The 12,323-nt window shown below is 41.5% G+C and overlaps 1 protein-coding gene across 1 annotated transcript; it reads right to left on the reverse strand.

The window, feature by feature from the left end:
• Window positions 1–2,193: 2,193 nt before the first annotated feature.
• LOC142101612 (E3 ubiquitin/ISG15 ligase TRIM25-like) lies at window positions 2,194–4,828 on the reverse strand. The gene has a single exon (XM_075186023.1). The coding sequence runs from the start codon at window positions 4,808–4,810 to the stop codon at window positions 3,245–3,247; it is 1,566 nt and encodes a 521-aa protein (XP_075042124.1). The 5' UTR covers window positions 4,811–4,828; the 3' UTR covers window positions 2,194–3,244.
• Window positions 4,829–12,323: the final 7,495 nt, after the last annotated feature.

A 12,323-nucleotide genomic window follows, 5' to 3' on the forward strand; every position in this document is an offset into this window, starting at 1 on the left:
ACTTACATCTCTGACCTGCACCACTCCCAGCCCAGCAATGCCTTCATGAACTTGTCCTCACGTAACCCTATTTATTTTTGTAAGGAATTATACCACACACTTTCCAGTAAAAAAGTATAGACAAGTCCATAAATATTGGGACATCGACACAATTTTCACATTTTGGGCTCTATACACCACCACAATGGATTTGAAATGAAACTAACAAGATGTGCTTTAACTGCAGACTTTCAGCTTTAATTTGAGGGTATTTACATCCAAATCAGGTGAACAGTGTAGGAATTACAACGGTTTCTATATGTGCCTCACACTTTTTAAGGGACCCAAAGAAATGGGACAATCGACTCAAAAGCTATTTCATGGACATGTGTGGTCTATCCCCTCGTTATTTCATCATCAATTAAGCAGGTAAAAGGTCTGGGGGTAAATGTATGAAAGTCCGTTTTTTTCATCTCGCCTGAAATCGGCGAGTTTACAGCTAAAATTTAAAGCTGCGCTGGCTTGTAAAGGCAAGTTTGCCAATAACTGGTTCCCTTGTATTTATTGATGATGGGACTGCTAACAAAAGCAGCAGGATGAATTCTGAAGTGTTTCGGGCAATATTATCTGCTCATATTCAGTCAAATGCTTCAGAACACATTGGACGGCCCATCACAGTGCAGATGGACAATGACCCGAAGCATACTGCAAAAGCAACCAAAGAGTTTTTTAAGGCTAACAAGTGGAATGTTATGCAATGGCCAAGTCAATCACCTGACCTGAATCCGAGTGAGCATGCATTTCCCTTGATGAAGACAAACCTGAAGGGAAAATGCCCCAAGAACAAGCAGGAACAGAAGACATTTGCAGTAGAGGCCTGGCAGAGCATCACCAGGGATGAAACCCAGCGTCTGGTGATGTCTATGCCCTCCAGACTTCAGGCTGTAATTGACTGCAAAGGATTTGCAACAAAGTATTAAAAAGTGAAAGTTTGATGTAGGATTGTTTAGTTTGTCCCATTACTTTTGGTCCCTTAAAAAGTGGGATGCACATATAGAAACCGTTGTAATTCCTACACTGTTCACCTGATTTGGATGTAAATGCCCTCAAATTAAAGCTGAAAGTCTGCAGTTAAAGCACATCCTGTTTGTTTCATTTCAAATCCATTGTGGTGGTGTATAGAGCCCAAAATATGAGAATTGTGTCGATGTCCCAATATTTATGGACTTGACTGTATATATTTTCCTCTCTGTTTTTAATATTCACAAAGGACAATTCCTGGCGACATGTACAGTTTTTGAAGGTTGGAGGGTCGAACATCCGTACCATGAAGTTAGGGGTTAGGGGGTACTTACTGAGAAAACCCTATAAAAGATTGAAAAACCCTGCACTAGATGGATTTTTGGTCTAACCCTATTGTAAATATATATATATAATATAAAAAAGCTTAGATTCTAAGGGTAAGATATTTAAAATATTGTGTTACCTGCATTAATGGTTGGCATTGTGTAGTAAAGTGTATCTGCCATTTTGCCATTACCCATTCATTTAAATACGTCAGCCGTCAGAGACCACTTGAACTGTGAGGGAAGGATTATACGGAGCTCCCATTCAGCTATGTTGTTCTCCTTACACCATACCTCCCAGCTGTCCCAATTTAGGTAGGACAGTCCCAATTCTAGTGGACAGTCCTGTTAGTCAAGACTATTGTCCCAACTGCTGGAATGTTTGGAGGTATGTCACACTTACCACCGCCCTGCGTGTCAGAACAGCAGTGAAGAAGTCCGGTTGGCAATGCAGAAGTGTCTTCAGGGGAGGGGGGGTTGTTTTTCTAATAGTTCGGAAGTGCTGGGCATGCCCCCATTTCATGTGGCCTTGCACCCATCACAAAGAAACCACGCTCTTTACATGGCACAGTCAAGCCCCCTTCTCGAAGGGGTCGTGGCTGTGTTCCGCTTCCAAAATGTAGACTGTTGGTCTCTCTGCTAAAGCACTTTGCTCTTTTGCAGCTTTGAGTCTATGCACATATTCATTTCTGCAAATGAATGAAGAGTTTACATGCACTTATCATGTAGATACTGACACCATCCAGCACAATGTACATAATATACCCTCACTGAGTGACACGACTCTGCTGGGTTCTTTTAGAGAAAAGTGCAATGAGTCAATAAGAGCTGCACTTAAACAGTTGAGCAATTTATTGCTGGCAAGAATAACAAAGCATATAAAGATATGATAATACATTCAATAGCAATGAGGTATATCAGAAAATATGAGAAAACTCTTTAAAGGCAAGGAAATGTAAGAGGATCTCTTTATAAATGCAAAATATTGAAATAATATGAACTAACACCGATGAGTTAGTTTATATATGTAATAATCTACTCTGGTTACTCATCTTTGCACATATATCTCACCTCTGTACCCAGGGGGAACCAATGATGGATAGTCCTAGCTCAGTCATCATTAACTGTCTCGGATGAGGATCAGTCTGGGTGTGTCCTCAATATTTACATACAACAAATGAGTACAAAACAATAATGCACATTACATATGTCCAGTGATATATTCCTGATTAAGATTGATTAATACAAATGTCACACTTATATGTAATAAATCATAACCACATGTGTAATATGTCACCTCCTAATTAATCAGTGTTTTCTGCAACTATCCAAAGGTATTTGATAATGAGCATACTAAAGCTAAGCAATTATTCCTAATTTTTCGTACCAACAAATATCCAACCCAACCTCATCTAGTGTAGTCCCAGGGTATATACCAGACACAACCTCATCTAGTGTAGTCCCAGGGTATATACCAGACACAACCTCATCTAGTGTAGTCCCAGGGTATATACCAGACACAACCTCATCTAGTGTAGTCCCAGGGTATATATCAGACACAGTATCATCTAGTGTAGTCCCAGGGTATATACCAGACACAACCTCATCTAGTGTAGTCCCAGGGTATATATCAGACACAGTATCATCTAGTGTAGTCCCAGGGTATATACCAGACACAACCTCATCTAGTGTAGTCCCACAGTATATATTAGACACAGTATCATCTAGTGTAGTCCCAGGGTATATACCAGACACAACCTCATCTAGTGTAGTCCCAGGGTATATAACAGACACAACCTCATCTAGTGTAGTCCCAGGGTATATATCAGACACAATAACATCTAGTGTAGTCCCAATCAGAATTCCCTCTTTGTGATGTCACAAGTCTCTGGGTAGATAATTTATGATCATTTCCCGACTCATCCAGATATCTTTATACAACCATTTTCTACACATAATGCAGCATGAAGGGGCTCAGTGAAGGTGGCAGTGAAGGTGTGTAAGTGACTGATCGGGTCACACAGAGAATAAAAGGACAGCTGTCCAGCCTCATAATCCAGACATATCCTCACTCTATCCCAGGGAATATTGTCAGGTAACCGGAAGACTTTCTTGTCGTGTATCACTGAATACTGATTTTTATATCTATACAAGCCCCAAGACTTGTTACTACTTCCAATGTGTGAATGGCGTCCCCTCCTGTCTATACTGGGATAGCACATCCCAACCCTCCAAATCCCTGATTTAATGATCTCCACTTCCCAATAATGTCGCCCTGAGGAAAATCTCCCGGTGCTTATTACCTGATTATACTCAAATCTCTCTGGTGTTTTTGAATGATACTGGTCTATATATGACCTAGATGCAGTTTTCCTGTCATCTGATATATGTATATTATTTCCAGCTGTGTTTCCATCCAGTAATATGTCTGTAGGTCCCTGCACATAGAAGCATACATTTATACATGTTATATCAGACAATCCACTTTGTATTGTCTCTGATAAGAGACCCACATCCAGATCTCCTACATCATGGACCTTTTCATGTCTCTCTCTATCCTCAGTATCACACAAGTCACCTGTGTCTGGTTCCTGTAAGACAGTCACTGGATCACACATGTTACACAGCTCTTCAATGTGACACATCTTCCTGGACAGCTCAAGCTTCTTTAATTCCAGCTTCTGGATCAGGTAAGCGACTGAGCGTGAAACTCGTGTCTCCTGCCTGGAGATCTCATTCAGGACTCTCTTCTCTAGGTCTTCCAGCTGTCTCCTGATATCTCTAAACAGGGCAGTGACTCTCTCTGTTATACCAGCTGCTTTTTCCTGATCTTCTCTCCTGCGCTCCTGCAGGCTCTGGACTCTTTTCTCAGTCTCCTCTCTCTTTGTGGTAAGTTTCTGCAGAACATTTCTCAGTTTCTCCTTTTTCTTCTCAGACGCTTCATTCAGCGACTCCACCTGATGTCCTCTGTGTTTCCCGATCAGGCAGCAAGATGCACAGATACAGGCAGCATCCTCAGTGCAGTAATACTCCAGAATCTTCTTATGGACGGAGCATTTTCTGTTCCCCAGGGAAGTAGTGGGATCACATAAGACGTGTTCTGCTGACTTGCTGTGTACTCTCACATGATTATCACACAAAGAAGCTTCACACATCAGACAGGATTTAGCAGCAGCTACAGGAAAGTGAATACAGTAAGTGCAGAAGATCCCAGTCTCCTCCTGATCTGACTGAGTAAACAGGAAACTCCCCACTATGTTACACAGAGCAATGTTTCTCTGCAGTGCAGGACGCTCCTGACACTCTGCTCTGCATTCAGGACAGGTATAAACTCCAGACCTCTCCTGTGTATCCAGCACACGATCAATACAGACCCGGCAAAAGCTGTGTCCACATCTCAGATTTACAGGATCTGTATAAATGTTCAGGCAGATGGAACAGTCCAGCTCCTTTCTCAGATCAGCTGACGCCATCGCTGACAGCATAAGAGAGAAATGAAAGTGAAACTCTCTGACAATCAGAGACACCAGTGGGTGTGTTTCACATTCTCCACACAGGGCGAGGCTGAGCTTGTCACTCTCATTATATATGTATATATATATATAGGCTCAGTTATACTAAGGGACACAGATAATACATAAAGGGACAATGTGCAGATAAATATACTTAATTTGCAATCTTTAAAGGTCATCTGGGAAGCAGAAAATAGAGTTTGCACATTTTGCAAAGATTGCACTAAAGTTACTTAATCAGCAATACAGTTTAGTTTGTTATTACAAAATATTATTGAAGACATAAATAGCAGTTTATTTAATTCCTGATTAATAATAGTAATAATTAATTAGTAATCAGTGTTAATTTCTTGTTAAATGGAAAACACCTGTATTCTTTAATATTTCTTACTATCTAGAAACTGTTTTATAGGCAGGGGTAGCCATCCTGAATAACACCTCTTCTTTCTGCACAGACATAAACCAATAAAACACTAGTAGAAAACCTCATTGACCACTTTGATATTTTTATAATTAAAAAAATTTTTTTTTTTGCCATAATAGATGATAAAGAGTGCATAAATAATATATTATTTATGCTTAATTTTATAATATATAACAGAGATTCAGTCACAGTTGAATTAGCACACTAGCTTTGCACAAAATCAGCCATTCTGCCCCCCACCTGTGATTGAGGGTGGTAACTAAATACTTAAACAGGTTTTCAGCATTTTGTCTGTAATTAGCAAATGAAAGACTTGCCAGGTTCTAGACTCCGCCCACAAGAGGTGTTTACACTAGACAAAGAAATTAGCTTTGTTACTCCATGCTGGATTTCGGACTGATAGGTAATGTAGCTCCTAGGTGAACAGGCCTACTTAGGCCCTGACTAGTATGGAGTGTGCATGGCATGAAAGGTGAGTGTGAGCATGTTATAATGTGTTGTTGAATGGAGGACATAAGAATGAATGATTATTTGTTGTAAGTGATATGAAAGTTTAAGTGAGAATGAAAGTTTGGATTGATATGGACAGAGTTACATAAATGCATGCCTGGTTGGGATAAATGAAAGCATTTGTGTTTATACATAGTTAATGCTGTGCTGTGACTTGTGGAGTGCTGTACTATACATAGTCTGGATCCTGGTTGGGATAAATGAAAGCATTTGTGTTTGAATTTGGAATGATTTGTTAGGCTTTGGTAATGGAGACGTTTGTGATATGTGTAAAATATCATGTGTTAAAATTGGCCAATGGACATTGTGCGTTTACTGCTGAATATAGAGCTATTTGTGGTGGATTGGCTAAATACTGCTTGTAATGGGTCTGTACTGAGTTCACATTGTTTAGTAACTGTAATTGTTTAGTAGGCCTTGTGGGCCTACAAGCATGGCAAGTCAGCCATTTTGGATGGTGACTACATTGCATAGAAAGTGATGGAATAGGAAGTGATCAGATTGTGGTTTTGTATTGGTTTAAGGAAGTGATCAGATTGTTAGATATGCATAGAAAGTGCAGGTTATGTTGGTTTATGCATAGAAAGTGTAGTAGTTTGAACTGGTTGAAACCATGTGCTTGAAAATGGCCGCTAGACTTTAAGTGAGGTATGTTTGTGGTCTGTATGGATTCTCCCCTCCCCCTTCACTACACAATGCACACACACACACACACACACCTTTAGACAATAGTTAGTCAAAATACACACAATTACATATATATCTATATTACAGGCAATAAGTATGATATATATTGCACTAAATCTATATTGTGTGTGCAATATTGTTACGCTGTTTATTCTATAATATAATACAACACACTTTAAACAAATCCTATATCTTGTCGTGATTATTCTTGAAACTTGTCGATATAAAGAAACATAAAAATGATATTTCATGGGTTAATTCAGAAATACCTTTTGCGAGGAGTTGTTAACGGTATTAAATGGTCATACATATATTTGCCAGTATATTAAGGAGATTGTAACCCAAAAAGGAGAAAAGGAAAATACTTTTACAATAGAAATGGAAATTTTTTCAGGTGTATCTGGAGGAGCATAAGCTATACTTCAAGGGAACGTGCCACTCTAACGTGCTCACACCTTTACTGTATTTTCGTTGCCCTTGCACCCCTTTCCCGATCAACCACTAAAGGTATAGGGGGCCACAAGTGCAACTTACATGAAACTCTGCATTCAGCGAATACACAGTACAACAAAGCAGAACTTTGTTCTTGAAGTTGGACGTACATCTAATCTCTACAGGAGCCCCATAGAGCGTATAAATGAATACTGTATGTCGTTAATGCAAAAATCTAATCAGTCTATCACATGGCAGCAAAGCAATACATAAAAGCATGCACAAATTGTCAAGAAGCTCAATTGTTGTTCAGACAAAACACCAGAATGCGGAAGAAATGTCATCTAAGTGACATTGACCGTGGAATAATTGTTGGTGCCAGACAAGATGGTTCTTAGAAACTGCTGATCTCCTGAAATTTTACACACAACAGTCTCTGGAGTTTACAGAGAATGGTGCGCAGTTCTGTGGGTGATAAAGCCATGTTAATGGGAGAGTTTAGAGGAGAATGTGCAGACTAGTACAAGCTGATGTAACACCCCCCTAGTGGTGTTCTAGTAAAACCCTGCACTTCAGTGAATACAGGAGGGGTCACCTAGAGGGTAAGCTAGAAGTTTATAAAAAGTTACATAAACTGGTTACCATGGTGATAACCCAGCCCAGCCTGTGAGACTAAGTGAGAGGAAGGAGGGGCTGTCAGAAGGGGGGATAGAGAGAGAGGAGACACAGGAGAGGAGAGATGGTAGCTGGGGACCTGGGAGAGAGTGGGGTGGAAGCTCCAGGATCCCCCACCATTCCCTGGAAGTCTGAGCATGGTGACTGCACCAGGGCAAGGAATGTGTGCCCTGGTTGAGGGGGAGAACTCCATGTCACTATAGAGAACCCAAGAGAGAGGGGACACTTTGCATGGAAGAGACCCTGGAGTAGGGTTGCAACAAGAGGCATGGTAGCTGTATTGTCAGACCCTGAGGTTGAGAGAACACAGAGTGAAGTGTCAGAGCACAGGAGACATTATCCCCGCAGAGGAGGGATGAGCTGCAGTTGAGAGGTACACAGAGTGTGTCAGAGCTGCATGGAGAAGAAGCTGCCTGCCTGTTAGCATCCATGTGAGTGCCCCTGCAAAAGGAGGGTGATCTGCAGTGAGTATGGAGTGTAAGAGACCTATGATTTATGTTATTTAACATCTGGATAACATTAAGAGCTGTGCAGGAGGAGTAATAAGATATTTGCAACCACATTTGTATTGCTCATTAAGAACTGTGCTGGAGAGAGTAAGGAGATGTATATATTTTTATTTATTGCTGCAACCATTATGATTATCGTGCTGGAGGAAGAGGAGTGTAAATAAAAGTTCAGTTTATCATAGAGATGGTCTGGCGCCCAAATTATTGTGACTTTTACACTGCATTACAAAGTGACATTACCTGTGTCCCACTAACTACAGAGAAACACCTGCATGTGCAGGGACCCCCTGATCATTTACACCCATGGCCATCAGCTAGCCAGGGCTTGAGAAGGAGGTGCACTGTGTACCCTTTGCACACCACATTACACACAGTAACAGGGGGTTACACTGATAAAAATAAGACAGTAGCTGAAACAGTGTCTGACTGGGGCATGAAGGGCCCACCGGGGGACTGCAACACTAGGGGCTCACCAGAGGGGGTGTTGCCAGCCATCATAGAGGTGAGACCAGGCACTAGAGGGGCAGTGGTCAGCCCACGAAGGACAGCGAGCACCATAGTGTAGTATATAAAGAATGCAGTGTGTATATAAAGAATACACAGTCTTGACCTGCACTTTAGATTTGGCAGAACAGTCACAAAAAAATCGGGATTATCCCACTTGTCGAAGTCAGATAATTGGATATAATCATTCCAATTAATATCTAACAACTTGATTATCTTTGTCCAAAATTATGTGCATGCAACGGCATGGAGGAGCGTAATTACCCGCAACAAGTGGCAACACTTTTACACACATTTACACACACAAATACACTTGTAATTAGCTCATATTAAATGTAGTTGCAAAACATAGTTATTTATGTCGAAATGTAGCAAAGTTTATGGTTGATATTATAAGTTATATACACGTAAGTGAAGTGGGTGGCAGAGCCCCTTTTGGGAGGGATTACTTGGGACGTCTGCGCTTGGTTTGTGTATTTTGAGGGTTGTTGCTGCCGTTACGGATGGTCCGGGTGTTCCAGTTCCCGTGCTTGTTGGTTGTTTCCTTGTTTCTGCCGTGGCGCAACCTGTGATGGACATAGAGTGGGGAGTAGGGGGAAAAAGGCGAGACAGTATACACAATAACAGCCTATCTGATGGCGCTGCTGGTGTGGGAGATGTTTATAGCTTATTTTGCATTTTTGATCTATAGCTCTGTTGCTCTAAAAATAGTGTTATGTGCGTATTGTCGCTAACCAATAACGATTGTCGAACCTCGAGTTGTGCTTCCGACGCACAAAGATTTATTCGCAAATAGTAGAATAATATGCTCAAGCGAAGTGATAATAAATACAGCGTTAATTATCGCAGGCGCTCTGGATCCAGTGTGCAGTCATTCAATCCTGAAGTCTGGGGACAAGATATCTGAACACTAGATGTGAAGCTGCTGCTTATATACACACAAAAATACAGTAACACAATGAAGATGGTATAGCTTGCATCTATTGGTCCAGGTCTCAGGAAGGTCCAAGGGGTTGTCAATCATTGGCTAGTTCATCCTAAGGAATCCAAAGGAGGGGGTCACCTCTCCAGGGGGTATGCTCGGCTCTTCCCGCCAAGATTCCTTAGTCTTAAGTAGTTCATAATTCCCTATCATTCATAACTTGTGTATGCACTCTGCGATTCCCTCGCAGAGTGAACCAAACAGTAGGATATGTAAAGAGGTTTATTATGATACCACTCATGATATGATTCCTTCAACCTGTTCCGTGTATTTCACTAATATGCATGTAACTCTAATATAACATATAAATACTACTATATTTCGACATAACTGACTATGTGTTGCAACTACCATTAATGTGTACTAATTTATTAGTATGCGTGTTTGTGCGAATGTATGGTAAAAGACCAATTACTGTTGCTGCCACGTGTAGTGGATGCGTACGCCCTTTCACGCCGTAGCGTGCCCTTGTACGTCGTAGCGTACCATACGCATCTTTTCAGACAAAGACAACCAAGTTTGCTCGACTTTAATTGATATGACTTTATCCAATTTGCTGACTTCGACAGCTCCACCCTTTGATAGTGTAATAAACTATCACCCAATCACCGTTTCAAGTTCAGGATTATACAATACTTCTTCACAGACCATGATCTCGGTATCTGGTACCACCCTTTCAGTCTCTTTCTCAGTGTTACTCCTATGAGACCGTTTTCCACACTTCAACACAGTAGGAACACATTTGACAACTAAACCAATTGCTAAGATGACACCCAGTATAAGGAGAAGGAGCTTACCTACACTAGCAACCATTTCCTGTACCCACTCCCCCAGACCGGAGAACCATTTCACAGGGTTCAACCACGAGAACCAACCCGCCACCTTTTCCCCGACCTCATATAACGAAGAATTATGGCTCTTTCGAAATTCCCATTTCAGCTGCAAAATTTCATCCATCTTCCGGTCTATAACCTCTTTAGGGTCATCCGTATTATTAGTAATGTACGTGCAACATTTGACACCGAACTGGGTGGCCAGTGTCACACAGTACCCACCAGTAATAGGGGTGAGATAATTTAGTACCAGTCTATGTTGCACCAACTCCTTCTTGTACGCTTGTAGCTCCCTTCCAGTATACCTGAAAGTGTCATCATACATCTTGGTGATATTATCTATTAATTTAGCTAGGTCTTGGATATATTTAAAGTTTAATGTTCCCCGAGCGGTCCTGGTGAGATCTAGAGCAACCATAACTTGGAAACCAGCAGTTTCACTAATCAATTTTGTAGCTATGGGTTCCTCACCAGGAATCATACTCTCTTGCCACGGTGTTCATACTGTGTGTGTATGTATGGTGGTGATGTAGTCTTGTGAATACCAACCATTTCTTCATGAGTAATAGTCATGATTTCAGGAACCAGTTTAGCTAAGAAACACAAGCCCTTGGAACTCGGAGTCACCCAGGAATAAGCTTTCCTCCCACAAACAAAATACACATCATCAGGGAGAACATAAGGAACAGTATGCCCATGAATTATATCACACAGAGTTTTGATAAAACTACCCATGCCTAGTGTCTCCATTTGCTCTAGACACGTGTCGGCATTAATGACATTTTTACATTTATCTGTAGAGACTTTTCCAATGGATACCTTCTTATGTTTGGTTATACGCCCTAATTTGTGACTTCCATCAACATTCCTGCCTAGTAGTGACCTTGTGAGTCTCCCTCTAAAATGAGTGTGGCGAGCCATTGTCTGATCTGATAGGTCAGCCTCCCAATTCTCCAGGCACTTTGCATGAGATATATTTAGGCACAGCAAAGATCTGCCTATGGAGTATTGTCGAAGCGTCAGACTAGGGGACCTAGTGTTATTGTACCTCCCGTCTATGGGCCTCCCACCCCTCAATTCAAGTACTTCAGATATGTTTAGAGGGAATGGCACTAGTCCTATATTATGCTGCCCTTGCGCCACGTGAGAGCACACCCAACACTCGGTTTGGTTTAGCACCTTAACCACCAGTAAGTGATAATCCTCCAAAGGATGCCCACCTATATTCAGAGTACTGGGGGACTGACATCGTTGGATGCATCTCTCTTCAACTAGGGAGTCGCAGAACTTGCAGATACAATACTCATCAGACAATAGCCCCTCACACTGCCTCCGAGTTCCTGAGCTAGCAGACCTTTCCATAACCCCCGGACCAAGTTTGATAATGGGCTGCTCTGAGTATCCTAATAACTTTTCTTCTGCCTCCATTTCATCCGTATCACTCCCAGAACTCTCCTCCGTCCTCCATCCTCCTTCACAAAAATAGAATGTCCTAAAAAAAATAAAAACAAGGAAAATCCTGGAACAAAAGAAAAACAAAAACCGCCACTCCATCGCTGGAAAGATAGTTCTGGGGCAATGTCTCTGGTTCAGGTGTCTTGACTGCAGGCTTTAGGTCTCCTGGATCAGACTCACGAGTGACAGATCTATGTCGTTGGTCTTAGCTTTATCTTGCACTTTCTCCGGATTATGGACTCTCCTGCAGTGGGTGGAATGGACCCAAGTGTCTCTCTCTGCAACCTTCAGTGATGTAGTACTGGTCAGCAGCACTTGGTACGGGCCTTCCCAACGGTCTGTTAAACAACCTGAACGTAAGAAATTGCAATTCATAACATAGTCTCCAGGTTCAACATCATGACAGTTAGTTTCTGGCATACCAGGTGACAGCATTTTTAGTTTTTGCTGTTGTTGTTTTAGCTGTCTACTCATT

Source organism: Mixophyes fleayi, chromosome 9, assembly GCF_038048845.1.
Source record: "Mixophyes fleayi isolate aMixFle1 chromosome 9, aMixFle1.hap1, whole genome shotgun sequence".
Classification (NCBI taxonomy): domain Eukaryota; kingdom Metazoa; phylum Chordata; class Amphibia; order Anura; family Limnodynastidae; genus Mixophyes; species Mixophyes fleayi.

Excerpts from the sequence above, each read along its gene's own strand:
- LOC142101612 (XM_075186023.1), bottom strand. The coding sequence starts at position 4,810 with ATGCTGTCAGCGATGGCGTCAGCTGATCTGAGAAAGGAGCTGGACTGT.